This window comes from Thalia democratica, chromosome 2 (assembly GCF_965202585.1).
Source record: "Thalia democratica chromosome 2, ktThaDemo2.hap1.1, whole genome shotgun sequence".
Taxonomy (NCBI): domain Eukaryota; kingdom Metazoa; phylum Chordata; class Thaliacea; order Salpida; family Salpidae; genus Thalia; species Thalia democratica.
The window spans coordinates 37,296,362-37,323,030 of NC_139166.1; the positions used below are offsets into that span (position 1 = coordinate 37,296,362).

The 26,669-nt window shown below is 25.3% G+C and overlaps 1 protein-coding gene across 1 annotated transcript; it reads left to right on the forward strand.

The window, feature by feature from the left end:
- Window positions 1-4,731: 4,731 nt before the first annotated feature.
- Window positions 4,732-25,754, forward strand: LOC145829542 (sodium/hydrogen exchanger 3-like). Its single transcript, XM_082937381.1, has 12 exons — window positions 4,732-4,846; window positions 10,570-10,665; window positions 11,553-11,867; window positions 12,006-12,175; window positions 12,832-13,088; window positions 13,215-13,435; window positions 14,613-14,815; window positions 19,683-19,772; window positions 19,909-19,979; window positions 22,549-22,691; window positions 24,013-24,281; window positions 25,457-25,754. The coding sequence occupies exons 1-12, from the start codon at window positions 4,732-4,734 to the stop codon at window positions 25,565-25,567; spliced, it is 2,061 nt and encodes a 686-aa protein (XP_082793507.1). The 3' UTR covers window positions 25,568-25,754.
- The last annotated feature ends 915 nt before the right edge of the window (window positions 25,755-26,669 follow it).

Genomic DNA, 26,669 nt, shown 5'->3' on the forward strand with positions numbered 1-26,669 from the left:
TTAATTCTAACAATTTTTTGGCGTATTGTTCATCAATATGATTATGTAAAATACCCAATGACTAAGTTTTACTTAAATTAAATTAATTACTTTTTGCAGAGTTGCCACAAAACCTGCTATCCTGGAAAAACCTGGAGTTTGACTGTTTAGACTGGAAACCTGGAATTTGAGAATTAAAAAAAAAACCTAGAGTTTTGAACAAAAATCAATAAAAGTCCTTTAATTTTAAACAATTTTTACATGTTAAGTAGTAAATTTTTGATTTGACACGAAAAATCTGTCACATATATAAAAAAAAATTGTCATCATCAAATATTTTTTTATGAAAAATCACATTTAAAGCAGTTTTACAGCATGTTTTCAATGTTTTTATACTACTTAACAAAGTTTTTAACCTTAAACTTAACTTAAAACTAAAAACAGACTCAAAAACGTGTATTTTCAAATATCTGTAAGAAATTTTTCAAAAACCAGTGGCAACACTGTTTATAGTAATCTGCCAAGTTTAAAATTGTAAGATTTTTAAAAATTATACCTTGTTTTTGTTGTTAATTATCTGAAAAATAGATTTTTTTCGCTTAGAAAATTATTTTAATTACATTTTTAAATTTCTTATACTTAGCTATAAAATAAATAAACCTTTTGGAAATTTCTTAAAAACCTGACTATTAAACATTTTTTCAGGGTTATAAACCCTTGTTTACAACTTTAAAAGTTTTGTTTTTATTTGCATCGTGTAAATTTTAAACAGTAAGTTTTTCTTTTAGAGGAGTTTAAGTTGTTAAGAAAATAAAAATCTTGTAATTAAAATTTAACTTTCAAAAACTAAAAAATAGAAGCTTTTACTGATTATTTATCTTATCAAGTTTTAATCCAAAGTTTCGTATCTAAAGTTTTTTATAGAAGTTGACAAACGAAGTTTTTTTTATTAAGTTCATAGAAAAAGAGTTAGTTTAATCTCAAATATATAATTAACCTTCTTATTTTAAAATTATTTATTGTGTTAAAATCTAAGTTATCTATAATATTATGAGTCATTACATAATATTTTTTTAATAAGTTTAAGTCTGTCGAACAAACTACTTTAGAATATTTTGCATAACTTATATCAGGGTTTTCCAGACTAGGTAGTAACTTTTCAGATTAAAACAATTCCCCCCCCCCCCCCCCATTACCAAATGTTCTTTAAATGAAGTATTCTAACTTTAGTACATGTTTTAGAGTGATTTTATTATAAATTTCATTGTTAGTGTTATAAAAATTTATTCAGTTTTTATAAATAGATCATTTAAGAACAGTTTTAATTAAGTGTCATAATTCAATTATTTCACTCAAACTTACGACCCGGACTTATTTAGTTTTCTTGTTATATAGGAGAGTTATTGCAACTCAACTAATTTGTATGAGCCATAAAAACTATACCTTAAGTGACGTAAAATAATTTTTAATTTTAAAATCATTTCGATAGTTCAAAATGATGTAAACATAAGCTGTTAGTAAATGTTTTGCTATTTTAACGTATATAAAAAGTTTAAGTTATTACTCTGGTTATGCAAAATAGACTTGTTTTTTTACAGCATGAGATTATTTTAAACTAAAAAAACATATTTAAGTTTTGTAAACTTTACCTCAAAAAATGTTCTAATACTAAGCTTAGCCTTTGGTTAATACTTATGCCAGAAAAAAAAAACCCACTTATTTCAAATCGCCTCCTTTTTTCCCGTATACTGTATATTGACCAACTTAAAAAGTTGAACGAGGCCATCATCTCCCACTTTGGGAAACCCTGTTTATGTTATGTTTTAACGCTGTTTATTTTGTTCGTGATATAAAAGTGTATAACTTTTTAGACTTGAACACGTTTTTTTTTTAAATTTATATTCTTGCTAGATAAGTGAGACATTTTTAATTTGTTATTAATATGAGCTAGCAGAGAAAGTTATAAAAACCTAAAGAAGATGTTTAAAACAGTGATCTTTGTTTTTGTCATTCTGTGTATTGTTTGCAATGTAAATGGTAAGTAGTTTGAAAATTTATAGAAACCTATAAATAATTTTATAATGTTTAAAGGTAATTGATTTGAATTTGTAAAATGTAAACAATAAGTTTTAACATACATTTATAAAATATAAACGGAAAATACTGTAACGAATCTACAATAATAAAGGTTTAAATTGTATTCATAGAAAGCTTAATCTTGTAGCTTGGTTAATGGATCATTTGAAATTTACTTATTTGTCAAAAAATATCAATTTTTAGATATAAAGTTTAGGATAAGGTGCAAATCGTAAGTTTTTAGACAATTTACTGAATCTGTGTACAACTGTTCAGTAGTGACTTCAGCTGTTGTAAACCAATATAGAATAATGTTTAAAAAAGTTAATTTTGGATTGTTATTATTACTTAATTTAATTGTTATTTTGATGATTATTACTGTAATAGCTAACTTGAGTTTGTATCTTATTTTACATTAAGATGTTTAGTTAAGTTCCGACGATTCAAGTTCCATTAATTTTAGTTATTGTTAAATACATCTTTTTGTGAAAGTTTTTAAATTTTAATATACTATTGTTATTTTATTAATTACCTACCAGAGCATTTTTATTTTGTAGAATTTAAGATAAATCGTTTTCAAAAAAGGAGTTATTTTTTAATGTTAAAAGATATTTTTATCAATACAAAGTGGCTTTTTGTAGATATTGAACAGTGAATGCTAAAGTTATTTGTAGTATTTTAAAATAAATAAGTTTTTATTTAAAACATAAAGTAACAAGGTATTTTTTATCTAGTACGTGTTTAGTGATCACACTAATTTGTTGTAGGTGCCATGCAATTCAAGTTATAATAGTTCTGAATTGTTCTAAGCTATCTCTTTTTATAAACATTCTGGTTATTTAGACTTTGATAAATATCTATTGTTTCTTTTTCAAATTGTTTTTTTTAAATATGACAAAATAAAGTTTTAAATCTTACTAAATTATAGCTTTTTTTGTAATTATGAGTTTTCTCTTTTAATGAATGTTTTTTGTTATTTTAATATAATAGTTTTCTGATATATTTTTCTGTCAGGGTTTTATTAATGAGACCTATACGAACATTTTTTATTTATTCAAAATTTAAAGTATGTTTTGATAAATGGCCCCTTAAAATTTTTATAAAATTTTGAATTTTCATTTAACCATTTCAGGTGTGTTTTTTCACAATTTTATCTTGTGTAACAAACTATATCTCATTTAAAACAATACTTCTGTTAGGGCGTCCATCATTTTTAAAACAAAATTAACATATGCCAATACTAGTTATCTAAACGCATATGTATTTTTCGACAAAAATTTTTCAGTTAAGTTTGGGTTTTAATCAGTTTTTTAATAGGTTTCCGATACAAATGTATGGGGGAAAAACTTTCATTGTCCGGGTATATCAAAAAAAAAAAAGTCTATGTCCTAACACGCCTTGGAACACAAATATTTTTTTTAACCTTTTTAGCTTGCGCCTTCTATAAAGAACCTATAGAACCTTTTGATTGCTTATATCTCGAAAATTAGTTTGAGTTTTTAAAATTGAAAAAATGCTACTTGGATTTTTAGTTATTTACATAAAAATAAGACTAGCTATTATTGAAAGTGATTTACTTTTATAAGATTTATTTGAGATTATGGCCTATAAGGTAAAAACGCTACTTAGATTAATTTAGTCACATTAGTCTTACACATCAGTATTCAGTTTGTAAAAACCTAATTTCCTCAGTTATCCTATTTTACTACTTACTATTTAACTTTTCCGAGCTTTTAAACAGCCGGCCTTAAAACCGTGTAGTATTATCGTTTCTAAGTTGTTATTACAATATTGTTGTTGGGTTTTATATTCACATAACTTCCGTTATTATAAAGTATTTTTATGTTGTATTTTGTTCAAATACTTAATTCTAGATTTCTTATGAAAATTAAACTTTATATGCTTTTCCAGTGCTTTACAAGATTGTTAAAAAAGTTATGTTAAGTTTGCAAGTAATAAAAGTTATTAGAAAGAAAAAAGTTTGATTTAACAATAAAAACATCTCGTTTTTTGATAATATTTTTTGTTGATAGTATTTTTAATAAGATGTAATATGTTTATTGTATACTATGATATATTTTTTCCTGTAGGTTTTTTAAACACTTTTTTTGTATATGTTATTTTAATTTTACCTACTTGATTGATGTTTGCCTTTTACTGACTGGAAGTAACAGCAGAAGCCGTCCTTATATAAATCTTATAGTATGTCAGGTTAACTTTTATGTAACAAATAGCTTATTTTCAAAGAAAAATCTACCTCACTTAATTTTATTGTTGCTTTTAGCAACATCAAGTAAACTCAGTTATAAGAATATTTTATTAAACGCTTGTTTAACGTAAAACAAAGTATTAATAAGTTATAATTTTGAACTAAAATATTTTTTTCACAACTATGGTAGTAGTATTTTTAGGCCCTCAATAGTTAAAATGTGAAAAATTGTAATAGTTTGATTAATTAAAAATTTTATCAAATATATATACCCTTTTATGTGTTTATTTTTACTGAGTGTTTGTATGAATTGAACTCGATGAGGTTTAACCTTTGTAAATAAACATTTCTGCTCAAATATTAAGTAGTAAAAACCATGTTTAAATATATTTACTGAATAAAAGCTACTAGCTGTATAATTTCAGCATTGTGTTATAGTAAAATTCTTTAATTTTAAAGGTTTTTCCATGAGAAAACGTTTACAAGATGATAAAGGTTTTAAAATGATACGAAGGTTTTTGAGTAGAGGAAAAAGAGAAGCTGATGAGACCTTGAATGGAAACAACACAAAAGAAATTAAAAGTTATTTAATTAAATAAATATTAATCTTATACAATTCATTAGAAGGAAGTTTGCTAAAAATACAGCATCCAATTTAAATTAAATGGTATCAAACTAAAAGTTATTTTTAGACAATAAGAAATACAGGACATACTGTTCATCAAACTAGATATATTTCGAGCAATATTCATCAGTAGAATACAAAGCTAATAAGAGATTTTTTTTTAATTTCTATAGTAACAAAGTAATAAAAAGAGTAATACAAGACAAAAACAATTAGCAAAAGTTTGAACTAATTAGATTTATCTAAAATAAATTATCTGTCGTAAAACTACACCTAAATACAATGAAATTACAAGGTTATTTTTAGTACTGATTTCTAGAAGAAAGCTTGTATACAAATATTACTCATTTTGCAAGTTCGAAAAATTGAATTATAAATTTAGTTTAGCGCTCAACATAATTAGTCTGCAAAAAAATTATAGTAAAATTTTATAAATTTTAGTTAAGTGGAAAATTATTTGAATATTTGGCTAAAAACATTTACGTCATAAAGAATCCAAAATAAGTAATTAGTGTAAAGATTTAAATTTAACTTATTAAATTATGCATTACTGATATAAAGTTATGTTAGAGATAGAATTAGTTGAATAATTAATAATAACGATTAAGTTTATAGAAAAGATACTTAAAATTTAATTTAAATTAAAACAATACAAAAACCGAATTTCGAAAGATTTTTGAACATACATTTACTATTCACGTAGTTCTTAGTACAACTAAGATTGTTGACGATATTATTATTCATGAAAGGATGATTTTTCACCTTTAGGCTTATATCGCCATTTAAAAATGAACATTTTTAACTTTTACGTAACATACTGCTCTCGTCTGACCTCGAAACATTGAGATGCGCGACCTACGTAGTCATTTCCGCAATGACAACTAAAACGTATACTAAGTTATTTATTTCGTGGGTTGGAGTGCCATTTTTCACTATTACGTTAAGCGGGCGGTTTTTGTTGTACACAGCACGTAGAGAACGACCATATATTGCATAAGAAATAGTGTTACTAAGATTTGCACGGCTGACTGCTTGGATTTTTATTGGACAATATTTACGTGCAAATAAAAATTGTTCTCCAGGATTAACGAATTAAATCAAGCATAAGTGAATTAAATCAGATTAAGTTGTTATTAACAGAGTTGCCAAAAACCTGGAAACCGAGAAAAATCTGAACTTTGAGAATTTAGGCAAATAAGCCTGGAAAAATCTTTAATAAATAAAAATTTAAAAAAAAATGGAAAAATTTGGAATTATGAACAAAAACTACTAAAAACCCACAAAAACATGAAATTAAAATTTTAACATGCAAAATAATGAAATTTAGATTTTTTAGGAATATTCTGTCATACACAGTACATTTTTTGTGCCATTTAGAATTTTTTTTTTATAAAACACATTTTGAACAGCAAAACAGTATTTTTTTAATATTTTTATACTTTTTAGTGCATTTTTTTCTTAAATTGAATTTTATACTAAAAATTGACAAAAAAACTTGTGATTTCAAAAACCTGGAAAATTTTAGAAAAAGAAATATGAGTGATTTCATGTTCAAATAATGATATTTTTAGTTAAACGTACATGAGTCATGTCTTACTTAAAAACAGTTTAGATAAGAAAAAAGCGAGGACCATTTAAAATAGTCATAATTAGTTGTATTAAAATAAGTAAAATAAAATATTTTGTGCTTCATTGTCCATTAAAAAACTAAAAGTTTTTGAAATTTACAATCGTGCATATTTTTATATATTATTAAAATATAAAAAACTTAAGGTTTAAGTGTTGCTCTTTTATTATTTAAAGTTAGCAATATACTCATTTACTGTTTAAACTATGATAAATAGTCCTTTTACATGCCGTATATAAGTTTTTATTGTTTTTATTATGCGTTAATATTTTAAACAAAAAGAAAGCTTTTAAATGTCAAAAATTCTATAGTATAGTGCTCACTTATCGATTTTGAAATTTTGGGCAGTCATAAAGTTTTTACTTTTTAGCTTGCTATTTTACTAATTGTAGCTTGCTATTGAATACTTGACCCTGAGATAGAACTTAAACAAAAAAGTCCATTTTGTTTGTGTAAATAATGGATCCGATTTTAAAGCAAAGGTTTTTCCCCTAATATTTGCTGAATCATCAATTAAACAGTTATGTTTTTAATTGTTTTTAATATTTATACCCTTAACTCTAACCCACCCTACCCAAAATATTTTATTTTTTATTTATACCCTTAACCCTAACCCACCTTACCCAAACATATTAAAAACTAATTAAAACATAAAATCTTTATAATTTTTTTATGCTGACTCAGCAAATACTAAGGGATTTCCTTCACATCAACAAAAGGACTCGTAAAATATATAAAAAGTTAAATTTAAGTGCTTAGGACTTCTATTTTCAAATAAATTACATATTTTTATTCATATCTTTTTTCATTTAACAACTACATAGGTCATAGATGAATGGAATCCCTCTCACCATTTCATAACCTGACATATATGCTATTTGAAATCATAAATTGTTTTTAAAAATCTATGTTGTCTATTATAAACTATTACTCATGATATTTCCAATTGCTTTTTTGAAAAGTCACTTAGTTAGACTTAAAAATAAAATTGTATTTAAATCAATTTTTTAGTAGAATAAAAAAGTTGTTGTTAATTAAGATATATTTTGTAAGTTATGTTTTGAGACCAATATTCTGTTTTTAAGCTTGCACTACTAAATTGAAAAAAGTAACTTTTGATTATCATGTACTCACATAATAATCAAATATTTTAAGTATAGGTAGTGTGGGTAACTGTCAAATTTTGCATGAGGGGACAATATTTCACGAGTGACCATAATTGCACGAAGATACTTTTGCACGAGGGGATAAAATCGCACGAAGATACTTTTGCAAAAAGACACTTTTGTACGAGCAGACAGTTTTGCACGGGTTGAAATCTTTTCTTAAAAAAAAATTATTTATGTATTTTAATTATTATTATTCTTTAACTATTTTTTTTTAAAGTTTTTATTAATTTATCTTTTAGTTTTTTTTTTCTGTTTTTTTTTTACTCTCGTGAAAAAATGTAACTCAAAAGTGCGTACTCAAGAGGAAAGTTAGTGTATAAAATCATGGGGGGCAATTTTTTCCAAATTTCCAAAAAGGGGGCGATTTAATAAATGAGTTTGGGAAACCCTGTTTTAAAACAAAGCATTTTTAACTTATTTTTATTTACAACTATTTATGATATTAACTTGTTTATGTATTTGTTCTCATCATTGATTAGTAGTATGGTATTAGTTATTGGTCATTTGTCAACTTTAAACTAAAATTTTTATATATTAAGAGAAGGTGTTTTAGGAAATTCCTTAAAAAGTGTTAAATAATAATAAAGTTTTAATCATTAAAATAAAATAAAGTGGTAGTTTATCGAAAGTTTATTGAGCACGGATTGTAAATCTGAAAACGTTTTCAACTTCTGTTATGTGCAATAAAAGTTTGTAGATTTTTCGAAACTATCCTTTGATTTTTTCAATTATTGATGCCGTAGAAAAATAACAAACAAAAAATTGACTGTGTCCTGGACTGATTTAAGCATTTTTATATAAATATTTTCAAAGTTTTAATCAGTAAGTTTAGAAAAATTTCTTAAACTTAATACAATTAAGCTCCTTAGTCTTTAATACGTTATTTATTTTAGTAAGTTAGTCAACATATATTATTATGACTATTTAATGGCAAGGAATGAATTAACAATCTAGTTTTTAATTTACTTTTGTTTAACATCGTTATTTTAATGACAACCATTTTTTGATCTTCTCAGTTCATAAATTATCAAAAAAACATTACTGTCAACTTACTATTAGGCTATAAAATAGTTTTGTTACTTTATCAAATACAGCAATAGGTAAAAAAATTATGTTTTATTTTACAGAATAAAAAAATTATATTTAAATATCAAAAAACTATTTGAGCTTTTCTCGCAATAAAATTGAAATTTAGTATGAATATTAAAAAAAAAAATAATTTCCTAGAAATATCGCTATTTTTCTACGAAAGTTTACTCTAAAATTAGCCTATAAATTTATATTAGCTTAAGGTCATAGGGGGTGTTCACATTTTCACAATTTGATCTTATTTTATAGAGTTTTAAAGTAAGCTACCAGGTGCTTTTACAGATTTTATAAGTTCAAAGTAGTTTTTGAGATGTAGCAGGTCAAAGTCGTAGGCAACAATAGATCCCTTATGGGAGGCGCAAATTATGACGGCGAAAAAAGACTATTTGACTAAAAATCTATCTTCTCCTACTTTTGTTGAGATAACTACCTCAAACTTTCAGGAAATGTTCCTTGCAATACTTAGAAAATTCTTTCATAACAAAATTTAAAAAAAAATGTTTTAAATTAAAAAAAAAGAAAGACAAATAATTTATGACAAAAAAAAATGTCATAAATTTTTTGTCTTTCTTTAAATTTTTTTTTTCCTACAGAATTTAGGAACATTTCCTACATGAAAGTTTGAGGTAGTTATCTCAAAAAATGTAGGAGGTGATCGATTTATAGTGATTTCTAGTTATTTGCCGTTTTAGTTTGCGCCCCATAAGGAACCTATTGTAGTCTTCAACTTCGATCGGCTTTATCTCAAAAAATATTTAGAGTTTTAAAAATATTTAAAAAACAATTTGTAGCTTAGTTAAAACTCAATAAAATATGACTAAATTGTGAAAAAGGTACCCCCTTATGCCCTTAATATGTATATATGAATTGAAAATTCAAGAATTTTTTTTATACCTTTAACTAAAATGTTTTATATAAAATAACCATTGAAGTTTATAATCTTTGCACAGTGGGTTCAATAGGGGGTCAAGCTATAAATTCTTGAATTTTTCTTGAAACTACATAAAAACACCTGATGTACTTATTTAAAACTAATCTTTCTACCATTTTCCTTAAGTATGGTATAGTGTTTATCGAAAACTAAAATAATTTGTTCTAAAAATCAAAGTTAAAAACTTTATTTTGTTTAAAAACACTGTTTTTTTATTTCAAAAAAAAGGTAAAAATCTTCTACATATTGCTTTCAAAAATCTTTAAAAATTTTGTTTTTGTTTAGCTTCTTTATTATACCTTGTTATTTTGAACTTCATTAAAAACCTTAAAACAGAGTTTTTGAAAAAAATAGCAATTTTGAAGACAAAAGAAAGTATTAAAATATTTTCAAATTACTAGTTAGTTTTCAATAATAACTATACAAAAAAGGTAAAAATGTTAGGTATATATAATTATCTCAGGTGTTTTTTGCAGTTGTTACAACTTTAATTTTGACGTAAAGTTAAGGATATTTGGGTAAGTTTTGAACATAAAATCAACAAAATTGACAGCAATTAAACTTACATAACCTCTTAAAAACTTAAAGCAACACAAAAAGAATACAGTTTTGAAAAGAAGAAACCTAGTCTACAATGATAAGCTCTTAGTTTTATTTTCTAGTCACTAAAAAAGTCATTTACCGCTTGCCAGCCCACTGTGCTTTGTCTTAAAGATTAGAAATGTTCTCTTTAACATATAATAATGTATTCGAGAGATTTTGAATTTAGATGCTTGAGTTGAACATATATCTAGTAAAATTATAAATCGTTGTAAAGTAAATATTTTTTACTAAGGTATAGGTGCTTAACAATATTTTTCTCAGATGAAAAACTTGAAATAGTCCATGTCAGGTTTGAAGAATACAAAACGCCATTTTATATAGCAGCTGCTCTTATAATTTCGGGACTTTGTAAATTATGTAAGTAAGTTTAAAGTAATGTTTAAAATATTTTTTTATTGTATCATTTATAAAACAGTTGTGTATCTAATAAAATAACTTGTTTTCAAAAAATTTTTTCTTTAAACAAAAATAATCTAGATTTATTATGCGTGGATATAAAGTTTTTCAAAAGTTAGTTATAGCTATTAGGTATACTTATTAATATTAAGAAGTGGTATAAACAAAATATTATCTTAAAGAATATCACTAAAGCAGAATGTTTATTTTTTATGTTTATTTTTGTAGTGTTTACTTCATTTTAAACCTAAACAACAAATTTTTGTAATTCACTGTCTTTTCTCACCTATTTCTAAGTTTCATAAATATGTCCGTTTCAAGTTTTATATGGTAATTTTTCGATATATTGAGAATCGCTCGGCTTAATTTTAATAATAATACTACTTTTGAAATCAACATTTATTCTTCAAATTAAGTTAGTCCTGAAAATCGAAAGTGAGAAATGGCCTCGATCACAAGTCCCATACACTTAGTTAAATAAATATCTTCATAATAATAAGTTCATTGAACACAAACAAAAAAACGAAAATTGCAAAATAATTTTGTCAAAAAACCTAGTGTACGAGAAGTCATCGAGTCGTACACCACCTGCTTAAATTAAAACTATAATGAGCCAAAAAACTAATTCGAGAACTCTAAAGAAAGAAATGCGCACAATAAACACTTGTAAAAAAAAGAGCTAATCTAAGTGCGTCAATTAATTTATTAGTATATTTACATGAGTAAAATAGTTCTACCTAAAAACTAACCGAAAATTATGATTTAAATTTGACTGAAATATTTGTGTTTAGACTCTTTTTGATAAAAATTATATCTAACTTAATAACCGTGTTTATTAACAACTTTAGTGTTTCACGAAATAAACAAGTATGTAGAAGGAATACCCGAAAGCTGTGTTTTGATTTGCCTTGGGTTGCTTATTGGTGGAATAGCTTATGTTGTTGATCCTAGGAATGACTTACATGACCAGCTGTTTACACCACACGTGTTCTTTGTTTTCATTGTACCGCCTATTGTAATAGAAGCTGGATATCACATGCCAAAATTAGCGTTTTTTAATAATATTGGAACTATCATGGTGTTTGCAATTCTTGGCACACTAATGAATACATTAGCGATAGGCTTTTCACTGTACTCAGTTTATAAATTAGGTTTTTTAAGTGGTGAGTTGTTAGGCACAGTTCTACTTGAATAACTACATATTTCTAGTTAATTTTAACAACAGTATATTTTTTACCTGTACATGAACTTATTTTTTAAAATTTTATCTTGTTCCTATAAATTTCTTACTTATAATTTAGGTATGGATGAATTGGGTGGTTTAACTATTCTTGATTCTTGTTTGTTTGGTAGTATTATATCAGCTGTTGACCCTGTTGCTGTCATTTCTGTGTTTGAAGAAATTCATGTCAATATAACTTTGTTCATTGTTGTTTTTGGTGAATCTTTACTAAATGATGGAGTTGCTGTTGTAAGCTTTATGTAAAGTTGTTTTGACTAATAAACCAAACTTAATTCTAATGATTATTTAACCGAAATATGTAAAGAAAATATGCTGTTTTGTTAAAATCTTATTATGAGTAATCGATACTTTATAGACAAAGTAGAGTAACATGTTTCAAGACAAACACTGACTTACATATGTTTCGCATTTGATACTTTATGAATAAAGTCTTCTACACAATTTTATTTATTACGTTCAAAATTAGTATCTGTACAAAATTTATGAGTGATACGACGTTATAACATAACATTTTTATTAAGTGTTGTTAAGTTTTTATCATATTTCTATTAATTTTTTACTTATTTTATTAGCCTATACTAAATAGCTTATCTTTAAATTATTGGTTTAAAAATTATATCAAAAATACAATATAAACTTCGAAATTTACATTGTATTATCAAACTCGACTTATATATTATTACGCCATTTCGCTCAAAATTTTTGAATATATACTAACTTCGAACTAAATAGAAATTAATTCAGAAGAAATTAATTGTTCTACCGTCTTTTTACAGTTTTTAGCTTGAAAACATTTATCAAATTTCTATCTCATTAATTTAGTTTAAGAGTATAATAGTAGATATGCTATAGTACTTTTTTCGTTAATTTTTTTATCGTTTTAGGTACTTTATAATATGTTTGGAGAATTTATAAAGCTTGGACCATCAAATATTGGGACAGAGGAAATTTTACTTTCACTCGTATGGTTTGCTTATGTATTTTTTGGTGGATTGTTTATTGGTATATTTTTTGGATATTTAGGTGCTTTTACCACAAAGTTTACGAAAGGTAGTCATATTGTTGAACCAACGATGGTTATTTTGTTTTGCTACTTAAGTTACTTGACTGCAGAAGTTTTTCATATGTCAGGGATAGTAGCGTTAGTTTTTGTATTCAAATTCTTATTGAAATTCAATATTATTTTGTTTAAAACATTATGCTTTTTCTTAGTTAAAAGTAAATTTTTAGATTACAATAGTTAAATACTGAAGCTTATAAATTCCAGGGGCGTCTTTGGTGGATTTACTTTAAGTGCGTATGCAAACCACAACATTTCAGCACAGTCGCACACTACTATACATTTTGGATTTAAAATGGTTGCTAACATATCTGAGACGCTAATATTTATTCTTCTTGGTATATCTACTGTCAGCGATTTCTGGAACTTTTTCAATATTCACTTTGCTTACTGGACTTTGATATTCGTATCTGTTTATCGGCCTATAAGTAAGTTTGTTTGATTAATGATTATTTTCAATCATTTTGTTCAATTTTTCAAATTTAAGTTATTAAATTAAGCGGTAAATTTGTTTGTAGCTAAATAATTTTCCATGCTCACTTTCAGAAACTCTGTAAAGTTGAACAAAAATTAAAAATATGAAACTCTATATTTTTGTTTTTTCTACGATAATCTAATCGATTAGGTCAGATAATCTACAAAGCTTTTATTACAAATCGTTTTTTATGCTGTAAGTATTTCAAAACCGTCGTAAACACTGTTAGAAATAAAAAATATTGAAGTAAAATTACAAAGATATTATGACGTTAACATAAAAATTAACTCAAATAAATTTAGATATAGAAATTTTATATAAATTTTAGTTTAAGCTTTTGGTTTAAATACCGTTTTTCATATATTTAAACCCTAAAAGTACTAAAGAAAATTTAAGTTTTAAAACTGTATCTTAACGTGTTAAGATATTTTGCAATGTAAATCTAAAAAACTTTGAAAATCATAAAAAATATCAAGCTTATTGTTAACTATGTTTTAAAGCCGATAAGTAAAAACAAAGAACTAAACAAAAATAAAGTTGTAAAATTTTAAGTTTTTGACGTATAATTTTTCATATATTTATTAAATGATAATGAAAAAATACAAAGAAGAATTAGCATACCAGGAAGATTGGAAAAACCTAAAATTTAAAAAAGTTATAATATAACTACTGTTTGTAACAATTCAAAGCATATAATTTTGTTTTGTAGTACTTCTACAAATTTGGTCAAATACACTTGGTCAAAGACAGTCAAATGTTTTAATTAAAACACCAGCAAAGCTTTTAGATAACTTATTAATATATTTAACGTTATAAAAATGTCGGTAAAACTTAATTTGTTTGATAGTAATTAAAACCGAACTTGTAATTTTGCTTTCTTCACCAAGATAAAACTAAATCAAAAACTTATTAAACTGTTACTGTAATAAAAACGTTATAAATAATGTGTTAAATTAATTTTTTAAATACAGTTTATACATTGCTTATATTTATTTAATTTTTAATGATAAGTTGATGATTTTTATTCAAAATACTAGTTTTCTATCTTAAAATTCTTTTTCACCTGTTTTCAAATACTTAAAAAAAAATTAACTTTTAAACTTATTTATCAATTAACTTATAAATTGTAGGTGTCTTCGTTTTGTCCTTTTTCGTAAACAAGTTTAGGTTTGAAAAAATAGAAAAAGTTGATCAATTTGTAATGGCCTATGGTGGATTACGCGGAGCGATTGCGTTTTCACTTGTTTCAATTAACTCTAAAGAAGATGTTCCAGCTATTAAGACAATGATTTGTACAACTATTGTTGTTATTTATTTTACATGCTTTGTACAAGTAAGTGCTTTTTTTACTTAATTTTCACTAATATTCTTAAAAATTTGTATTTCTCGTTATTTTTATTGCAGTGTTATTCAAAAATTTTGCATTTTACCTTAAAGTTACTAAGTGATGCATATTTAAAACATTTATTTTTACGTTAGTATACTTCTTGTTCAAAAATTATATTAATTTTGTAGTTTGCTAATTTTCAACACTAAAACTTATGTAGTTGAATTTTTAAAATACATCAATCCTATGCTAATATGTTTGGGTAAGGATTAATTATTTGAGTAGTGTTATTAAACAGAAAGTATTTTAAGATGTCTGTGCACGCATGGCGTGCTTAGTTTCCATCTTGCAAATAATAGATGCTTACAAGACTTATCCTTTCCTGTTGCTACTACTCTTAGTGTAAACTGAGTAGTATTTCATTGCTAATGTAGTTATTGTATTAGTTTATAGCTTAATGCTATATAACCACAGAGATGTATTTATAATACTGGTTATGTTTATGGTCTTAAATATGTGGTCTCCAAGTACAGTTCTTATTCACTTATCCGGACATGTTGGGCAAGATTTTTCAGTAAGCATGTCCGGATATCCATTTTCCGGATAAGTACAAAAAATACTTTTTTTCATATAATATTATAACTGCTGTATTTTATGCAATGCATAACAAATAATAAAAGCTCAGCTCCTCTTTTTCTGTTTTTAATTTTTTATTAACTTTTCAAAACGTCGTACAAAGTCGACCTGCCTGTGCTAATTTGCTCGATTGTAAAAGACTTTGGAACATTTTTTAACCATTTTACAAACTTATAGTTTACTTTTAATGGTTAGTGTAACTCGTTTTATTTATTTTCTGATGTTTTGTCTATATCTAAAACCTGATATGTTGAGTGTGCCAAGTCAAGCTTATATAACTTATAAATAAAAATTTTAAAAATTGTCGTGCACCTCACCTTAAACAAAAAGTTTTTGAACTAAAAACTTTTATATTATATTTTTAACTAAAAATCAAACATAAGAACTGTTATATATTCATTTTATAAAAAACTTATAATTTGTTCAACTATAAAAAAAACGTTAAAAGCTTAGATAAAAAAATTTAAGTCATATTTTAAATAACATTGTATAAAAGTTTATTTTAAACTGACATACTTTACATATAAACTTATGTATACAAACTATACAAATTTTTTTATATGTTTTGATTTTTTGAAAACAATATACATAGATCTCTACTTCAAGATCTACTTTGATCGAAACTTAGTTTACTAATTAAAGTTTTAAAGGATAAACTATACACAGGTTTTTAATAACCAAACTAATTTTGAGCAAAGTTTGAATGAAAGCTTAAGTTGTAGTATTACATCATAATAATGAACTAAATTGCAGAATTAATAAAATCCTTTAAAATTTTCTTACATCATGAAAGCTTAAATATTTGCATCACACAAAAATGTTTGTGTTTAATATTAAAAGTTTTTTGTATTTTTTTATGGACTGAAACTGTCCGGATAAGTGATGTCCAGGTAAGTGAATAAGCACTGTACTTAGCTAAACTACGTGTCTTACTTACTAGTAGCTTACAATACTAAAGTTACAAATATTTGTCTTACTTAAAGTAACTTATTCCTTAGTTATGAATATCACACACTTTGAATTAACGTCAAGTAGTTTAATTTAAGTAGTTTGATTATTACTAAAACTCAAGAAAGAAACTGTATTAGTTAATAAACAATGAATCTATTATAATACAATGTATGCAAAACTACTTACAATATTGACAAAACAAATAATCGATTAAGAAACTCGCTTAAATTGATGTTTTTAGACGTAAACCAGGTGTTCTGGTCGCTTTACAAAGTATAACTTATTCTTCACTAGATAAAGTATACTTTCTTCGATGTAGTTTATACTTCATAGGCTTGAACGAATACATTGAAAACTCGGTTTTTTTTGTGATCATTTCAAACTAACGTTTTTGAATTTAATATTCAATTTAAATTTAATACCAGGTTAAAAAATCTACATAAATAGGGTGAACGACTTCTTTTTTTGAATTGCCACAACTCGAAATGTACTGTATATTTAAAAAGAAACTGATGTAGGTATCAGTGGCGTAGCGTGGTATTTTAGTCAGGGGGTTAGCAAATTTTTCTCAAAAAATCCCCTAAATTAAAACTTTTGGGCCGAAAATTTTTCGGGGTCAATTTTTTCGGAAATTTAAAAAAATTACTAAAAATCTATCTCCTACTTCATTTTTCAAGCAATCTTCTTCAAATTTTAGAAAATGTTCTTTACATTACAGCAAAAAAATTTACTTATGAATTTAGATAATTAAAAAAAATTACAAAAAAAAATAGTCTTTTTATTTCAAAAAAAAAAAATTTTTACTACAAATTTTTAAATTCACAAGTAATGTTTTTTGTTAATGTATAAATATTAAACTGTTAAAGTTTGAATCCCTTACCCTCGGTCGGTATTTCTTTTTCTTATTTATTTATCTTTATATTTATTTTTATTTTATCTAATTTTTTACTCTCGTGCAAAAATTGCCCTTTGTGCAAAAATGACCCTTCGTGCAAAAGTGATCCTCTATGAAAAAATGTCCCTTCGTGCATGTTTGACCCGTTCCTTTTAAATCAGAAGCTTCATTTTTTAAAATTTCTTTATTTTTGTCATACTATCTTTTATAACTTTTTCTAACTACTGCATCAAAATTTTCTGTTGTACAGTTATTATTTCACTTGGTGGCTGACGACGGTTTTGAAAAACAAAAAGCAATAAAAATGAACTTAAAGTAAATGCTTTGTTGATTTTTTTGAAGTATAGTTTTTCATATAGTAAGTTATTAGAAGTCTTGAGTGATTGTATTGTTGGTTTATATTCGAAACAAGTAGTTTTTAAAACTCTCTTGTATCTCTTTATGCCTTAGAATTTTAGTTAGTGATTAAAAAAAAAATATTAGAATAAGCAAACCGTTTTATTTTTGAATAAATTTGAGAATTGTCTTTAGTAGAAATGCAAGCAGCTGCTGGTAAAAACAATTATGGATTGTTACAATCAGCTTTTTTAGACTTACAAAATATTTTGAAAAGAACTTGCGAACAATAAAATATGCCTGCTATACCCAAACGACAAGCTACACTAACAGACATGTTTTTAAGAATATCTAGTTCTAAAAGTAAATCAATTGCATTGTTCATTATTTTCGTTAAGTATCAAAATTTTTAAATAATTTTTTTAATGCTTTTTACACTTATGTTTCAACCATGGGGCATGTAAACGCCAAATGCACTGTTAAATGCTTTCCTTTATTTAAATTTTAACTTGACCTATTTTAATATTATTTATTTTTTTAATAAATTATTTTGTTACGTTATAAGTTGTTTTGTTACGTTAAATAAATAAACTGTGAGTTTTTGTGTTTTAAATATACTCAGTTTATTATTTCATAACTTTTTTTCTGATTACTTTAGTTTTCGTTTTATTTCATTTTGACAAATAGTTATGTTCTAATATCTTTTTTTTTTTTAATAAATTCAGATTATTTTTATTTTAATTTAAAAAAAAAGTTTTTTTTTTGGCTAAAAAAGATTCAAGCGGCAAGTTACTGTACTTAGATTTTTTACAGTAACAATGTCTATTTAAAAGTATGTTTTCTATAATTGAAAGTACACATTGGTTTAAAACAATTCATGCAAGATTTTTTCTGCCGTGGGAAGCTGATTAATTTATTACTATACTAGACATTTTTATTTGAATAATTGTAAAGCACAGAACGCCAGGAAATGCATTCTTTTTCTGCTTTTAAACTAGTTGAGTTGCGTATTTTTTATTGAAAGGTTGATCTGATGCGATCTGAATTACAAGATAGATTTTCAAAGTTTGAGCTCTAAGTTCTAACATGCACCTTACATACTTCAATCGTCTTTAAATCTTAATTAAGTGGGAACAAAAACGGGACTTCAAAAAGTAGCACTTTGATTTTGTGTTAACAACTTATCTACATACTAACCACAAGATTAATTCAATTAAACTAGCTGAAATCTCAAAATTAATTATGAAAAAATCTAATTAGCTTTGGTAACTCTAATGTCAACTGTTTAGGGTGCCCATTTAACCTAAAATCTTGGAATATATTTGAAAAAAGCCTAAAATTTCGAACAAAAGTCATTAGAATCTGAAGCTTTGAACAATCTTCATATGTAAAATTTTGAAATCAAGATAAGATATAAAATACTTATACTATGTTTTTTTTAATCATTAAAAAAGTTATTTTAAAACATTCGAAATTATTTTCGATATTTTTATACTATTTTAAACTGTTTGTTACCTTAAATTTTATTTTGTTCTTAAAGTTGTCTAGAAAACTTATACTTTAAAAAACTTGGCAGAAATTTATAAAAAACAGTGGCCACCCTCACTGTTGTTTGAAGTGTGTGTGAATAAAGCTAAAAATTTAGATTTGTTAATAAAAGTTAATGATAAAAAAATGAAGTATGTTTTATATAAAATGTAAAGTTAGTCAGATTCTAAAGTTTATTTTATTTGAAAAATATTCTATATGATTATATTAGCAGAAACGTTATGTGACATAACTAAAAAGACATACAACTTTAATTTTCCTTACATAATTAAGTTGATATTAAACAACACTATAAAGTTATATTTATAAATTTTCTTTCACACTTAATTATCTCTGTATACATTTTACTCAAGGATTAAAATAGATTTTTTGGTAGCGCCTGGTAAAAACACATCACTTTTTGTTATATATTTATCTAAATTCCTTTTATATTCCATGTAAAACACATAACTTTGTTGTTTAGCTTAAAAAACATTTTAAAAACTAAATTTAAAGTATTTTAAAAAGGGATCTACAATAAGACCTATAGTGGAATGGTTACGTGTTAGATTAGAAGATTCTCACGATAAGTGTATGTTCGAAGAAGTTAGTCACAGGGTATGTTTTTTGTTTAAATTTTTGAATGTAATGACTGTACACTGTACAGCTAATTCTAGTTTTATAAAATAAAATTTTGATAACTTTTTATTTGAGTTTAGTTTTTATTTTTTCAACATAAACCTTAAATAAACAGTTAATTGATCACCTTGTTGCTGGTATAGAAGATATAACTGGTTTAAAAGGACAACACTATTGGCTTAACAAGTAGTTTGATTTCATACTAATTTATTACGGTGGCTATGAAGCTTTTTTAAATACTTAAATAAAATAGTAAACAAAAAAAAAACAACTTTTGAAAACATGTTTTCATTTTGTGTTTACTAAAAAATATTTAGTTTACTTTTGAGAACATGATTAAACAAACATTATTTTATGTTTTTTTTGTAAAAGTTCAATGTGTTTAGTAGAGGACAAGTTGTTGAATTTTCAACAATGTTATTTCACTTTCATAAATTTTTGCACATAAACACGCTTTTTACTTTCTTTATTTATAAAATATTATAAACTAAAAACTTTTTTTTTTAAATAGAATGTTCAGTAGTATACATTTATCTTGAACGCCGGTGAAAAAACGGTAATACTTATTTAAAATGTGCTAATTTGTAAGACCCTCAGCCTGGCTTGGGGTGCTACCTTTAATTAGGGGAGTTTGGCTCATTCTTTAGGTAAACGCTTTAAGCCTTTAACTCTTAAGGTTCTCTTTAATTTACCTGACTGTTACTCAGCATTGCATTCATAATGTAATCCACTGACTTCTGTAAACACCGCTAGGAAACGAAAGCAAGTGTTATTCAATGCACTTTTCAGCTTTCGTTGATCGCTACAACCGTTTTTTTCAAGCTCGACAGTGAGTCATTGATCCCTGTAAGAATCGCCGAAAAACTAAAGCAAGTGTATATTGGTTTGTATTTATTTCCAGTTTTCGTTGTTTTTTAAAAACCGTTTCTCAAGTAGAATCTACTATTGTAGTTCAACCAAAGCAGACTTTTAGACGTTTCATACGCTTCAAGTCCTAGCTTGGCTCTGACTTCAGTAAGAATTGCTGAGGACTGTAAACAAACGCTAATACATTTAATAAAAACTGCCCTGCAAACAAACTATCGAGCTCTGACTTGCATGCGTGTGAGTGTTATTTTTTATCGTTTTTTCGTATCATTGTAAAATAAACTTAGAGTGCCGAACCTTTAATTTTAGTGTTAACAGTAGAACGTAGTTAAGTAAGTTCTAATATTGATAAAATTAGTGTATCGTATTTTGTTCTATATTAAGTTTATATAGTAAAGTATACGTTAAAAACACTAAGATTAAATTAAAAATTTATTTTCTGGTCTATCTTAAGATTATATATCAAGTATATATTAGAATCATCATAGACTAAGTTAAATAACTACGATAGCTCATATTAAAAGTTGTAATAAACGTTTCATTAAAGAATATCTTAATACCACTATTTGAACTTAGATAACTAATTTATAGTTTAGTCACAAATACAGGGTTCGTGCGCGTCAGGCTAAATCAGGCTAAGTCAGGCTAAATCAGTTTTTTTATTTTAAAATTTAAGAATCACAGTTTTTCTCAATTCAAATGCTAGAATATTTTTAATAAAAAGAAGAGAAATCTTTTTAAGATCAAATTGAGATGTGAATTTATTTTAAATAAAGATTTAGTTATTCAAGACAAACTCAGTCAGTATTTGTAAAAATAAATGCTTAAAACCTTTTGTAGAATCTCTAAAAAAATTTAAGAGTTTTCATTATTTGTTTTAAGTAGATTATTTACGTCATAATTATGAAAATTATTTTAAAAAATACAGTTTAAACATTACAGTTTAGTTCAACAACTTTGCTGTTTGTTTGAATTTTAATACTCGTGTAAGCGTTTTATTTTAAATTTTAATAAAACACGACAATGCACTTCATTTTAATATAAATCTTATGGTTATAATGTTTTTACTTAGTGCTCATTAAATTAAACAATTGTGTTAATAATATACATTAATTTTTTACACTAGAAATATATTAGATATAGAACTTATTTTAAAACTTATCACAGAATTTGCTATGTTAAGGGCATATGGGGGGTAATCAGCTTTTTCACAATTTAATCTTATTTTATTGATTTGTAACTAAGCTATAAGTTGCTTTTTGCAGATTTTCAAAGCTCAAAATATTTTTAAGATAAAGCTGGTTGAAGTCGGAGACTACAATAGTTCTAATGAAGACCCCCCAATACCTAAAATGACTTCTAAAGGGAATTTTCTTTACTTTGAAAAATGTCAGGCTAAATTGGTCTCAGTCAGGCTAAATGAAAAAATTTCGCGCATGAACCCTGCTAATAAGATATTTAACTTTTATTAAGCTATGAGTACTACCAGTAAAAAGCCCAAGACGCTCTCGGCCAATAGCCTTACAAAAAGCTAGTTTCTAAGCACGGTACGCGTGCCCAACCGCCCGATAAGACGTCAGGTACTAATAGGCATACTCGTAAAAGTAACCCCAACTTGATGCTGTTCCTGACCAACACAATGTGTTATCAGACGAAACTGTAATAGCAGAGGATTATAACCGGGCTTTCGGATCACTAGTTCTCTAAGAAGTTTCAAATATGACATTTTTTTCTCCTTTTAGTTCAAGTCCTCTGTGAATTATGAACATTACTTTTCAGCATTTTTAGAAAAAGTTTTCAATTAAATTGGTTTTTTATAAATAGCGTTACATAAGTTAATGATTTACAACAAAAAATATAATTATACGCTTTTTACTAAACTTTTCAGGGGATTAGTTTTTCACGACAAATACATTTCAAAACATTTTATTCGTGAACACATTTCTTCTCAAGATCAGGAACTACTTGAAACATTTTACACGATAAATTTGTTTGAAGTTGAAAATTTGTTGGCAGAGCTGCAAGAAAAAAGTATGAATAAAAACACTTATAGTTTCTTTGTCTTAAATTTAAAACACTTTATGCTGTTATAAAGTTCTTTAATAGCATATCAAGTTTGTAAACTAATTACACTGCTTTATTATTGATAATCTACAAACTATTTCTTCATTGTATTTTTGATAAATCAAGTAAATAATTTATGAATTGAAGTTGTAGAACTAAATTATCGTTTAAAAGTTGTTATATAAAGCGTTTTATTCAAGATAAAACTTATGTTGTACTAACATGCACATTTAATACAAACGAATTTGATTATTTGAAAGTAACTTTAACAAATATTGGAAAGTTACTAGCTAAAAGTTTCTTAATATAAATCCTAACTAAACAAGTTCGTTGGAATATACAATAATAACAACTTTTTTCCGTCTGTTACCTTGTTTTAATTTACTTGCTTAAGTCAGGTTTATTTAAAATACTCTTTTACTATATACGTTTTATCAGACAGTCTATTGCCCTATTGGCTGGTTTAGCTATAACAAGTTATTTACAGTTTTTTGTTTGTGTTTGAAAAACTCAGCAATTATGAAAAGATTAACATCTTGTGATGAATTAAGCTATTTTTTTACAAAATATGATATTCATTATTATACCCTTAGTAAAGCTCACCTTATTTAAATTTGGTCTCCAAAAATAAATATGAAGCTACCTGATTAACTATGACTAAGTAACTATTGGTAATTATTATTTTTTAATTAGCAATAGTACATTTATTTTATTGAAAAACATCTTTTGAAACAGCTTTTTTATTCAGGGTTGTAACTTTACCTGGAAAATCCGGAAATTGACAATTTAGGCAAAAAAAATCTGGAATTTTTACAATTTTCACATGTTCAGTCATAAAATTTCGATTTGAATCAAAAAATCTATCATATAAATAAATAACTTTTGTCATCATTAAATTTTTTATTATTACAAAACATATTTAAAGTAGCTTTACAGTATCTTTTCAATGTTTTTATACTATTTAACATAGTTTCTTATCTTAAACTTAATTTTAAACTAAAAATAGACTCAAAAACGTGTAATTTTTTAAACCTAGAAAAAAATTTGAAAAAACGAGTGGCAACCCTGTTTATTTTAATGTGCTATAAAATTTAAGTGTTCCACTATTCTCAAGTAAATATAGTAACGTTATAATGTTATAGATTCCCATAAATATTATCAATTGAGTGAAACACTGTTTTATAAGTAATTTCGTAAATCGATAAATTTATGTTAAAGTTTACATAAAAATAAAATTCAGTATATAATTTTTTTAGTTTTAGTATTAATAAGTTTATGTTTGTTTTAGGTGAAGATCGTCAAAGTCAGTTGTCGCATTTGCGACAAAATATAATCTCATCAAATCATGTGATAGCTGAAAAGCGTAGGCCTTCTGATGCTCCTTCAGCAACTTACTCATACAGCACAAGCAGCGTAAAATCTAGAGAAAATAAAAAATCTACATCAAGGCTACCAAGAATTTTTTTTGATAAGAACAAAAAGAAAGTAGACAAAGAGGATGAAGAAAAGAAGTTAAAATCCCTATTACGAGATCATATGTACAAAAAAAGAGAAAGCGTTAGTTATTTTATGATTATTAAACATCAAATATAAGTTATACAAAAGTAATTAGTTTTAAAATAACTGTTCAAAAATATGAGTTTAGTTGTTTGCTAACAAAAGATCCTAGTGAAATAACTTCACTGGAATATAAATAAAAACAAATCGTACAGTAACCTTCCTTTATTGTACCAACATATGTTTCTGTGTGTTAATATGTTGGTACAATAAAGAAAGATTACTGTACAATTTGTTTTTATTTAGTTTTAAAATATAACTTTACACATTTAAAAGATTATACACAAGATATTTACTTATTAAGTGTATCTATTTTGTAAAAAGCTGCTGTTATTGTTGTATGCTTAGCTTCTACTAACATAAAGTTTTCTAAAAAAAATATTTACTAAATTTAAATTAAGTAGTTTTAAATAGATAGTGAAAAGTACTATCAGGAATGTTCTTTAAAGTTCTGAAATTTTTTTAGAATTAATTTTTAGCTATCATAAGCAAAGGAAAGCTGTTTTTTTAACCATAACAATAGCCACTAAACTAAGCGCACGACCAAGAAATGTCGCGTGGGTTGTTTGATGGTAGTACAGATAATTCTCGCGCTCATAAAATTTGAAATATATGTTTTACTTTTTAGTTTTAAAAGTAACAAAAACAATTTTAAACTTTTTATTTTGATTTATGCTACAAAAAAACTATTGTGGTTTGTTAAATCATAAATTAGAACATTAAACTTAAATGTTAGTAATAAAGTAGTTTAACTTTTTTTTTGTAAACCAAAAGTAACTTCTTAAGGTAAACTATTTTGCGTTCAACTTCTTAAAACATTGTATATTGCAATTTCTATAGTTATATACAGTAAATTAGTTTTACAGCTAAAAAATGCTACATTATAAAACAATTTGTTTTGTCTGCTTTTTTTTAAGTGTAACAATTAGAGTTCTCAACTTGGGTTTAAGAAGAAAAATAAAAATATTATACTTAAAAGTATTAAACAATGTCTCACTCCATTAGAAATCTTCAGTTGTAATTGAATTCTTAATTAAATCCAATCTATTTCTATATTCAAGAACAAAGTTATAACTAAAGACCTTTGATTGAAACGTTGTTTTTATAACAGATTTCTTTGAAATATAATACATGTAATTACATGTTTGTAATTGTTTTTTATACTTTAATTTTAGCACACAAGAGAGCCAATATCTAAGCAAGACCAAGAAGTTTTACTTCGAAGAAGATTACAAGAAAAACAAAGTAGCAAAGATAAAGAATCTAATTATTCATACAGCGATTAAACTTTGCAAAAATTTTTTTTTACTTTTACAAAATCTGTGTTAAAGAAGTTTAGTTTCGTCAAGTTACTATGTTGAATTCGTTTACATTAAACTTTTATTTGTTATTGTTTAAAGTTATACTCGTTTCATTCAAAACTCTGAAGTTTACTTAATTTCAGATACAAAACCTAGGTTAAAAGTAGTCCTAGAGGTAAAAAATTCTAAGAATTCTTTAAGCGTTACTGTTTCAACCATAAATTCAATTTTAATATGTAAAAACGATGAATCTAAATTAGATAAAATCAACTAGGTAACTAGCACTATGATAACTACAACAGTTATACAAGCATAGTTGCTTAGTAAACCAAATCAGTTAATTGTTTATTGTTTTTAATTTTTTGTTTGAGTTTCTTTTTAAAATGATAGTTGGATAAATTGTTTAAATTTAGTTATAAATTAGTTTTACATCTTAAACTATACTTTATACAAAATATTTTTTTATTCTTTCTCTGTTTGACAATAAAAAAATTAAACAATGTATCAAATATTTTTTTAATTTGTAAAATTTGTTGCATATTTTAATTAGTGATCTAACGGATCCGGCCGGATATCGCTTTTTTTCACTACTATCCGAATCCGGCATGAACCTAATTTTTAAAGTAGATCCGATTTCAGCCGAATCATATTTTAAAAAATCGTTCTTGCAGGAGATTAATTTTTTAATTTATCTGGTTCCGACCGGATCTTAGTTTCAAAAATAGACCTAGCTCCGGCCGGACCCTCATTTAGTGGAGATAATAATAAGGATAATAATAAAAGTATTTTATTTTACAGTTAATTATCAACAAAACAATGTTTCACTCTTATACTATTGTATAACAGATCATCAGTTGTTACAAATAAATTTGGAAATAAATTTTAAACAAATAAATGGAAGGTATAAACAAAAGATGAAAATATATAATAAATAAAAATTAACTTGTGTTTTAAATAAAATATTTCTTCAACTACAACTTTTAGTTATCTTTTTAGGAATTTCATAAACATTATAGATTAAAAACTACTAAACAACAAATAAAAAAATTAAACTCACGTTGAAGTTAGATGTAAAAAATTTAAGTTT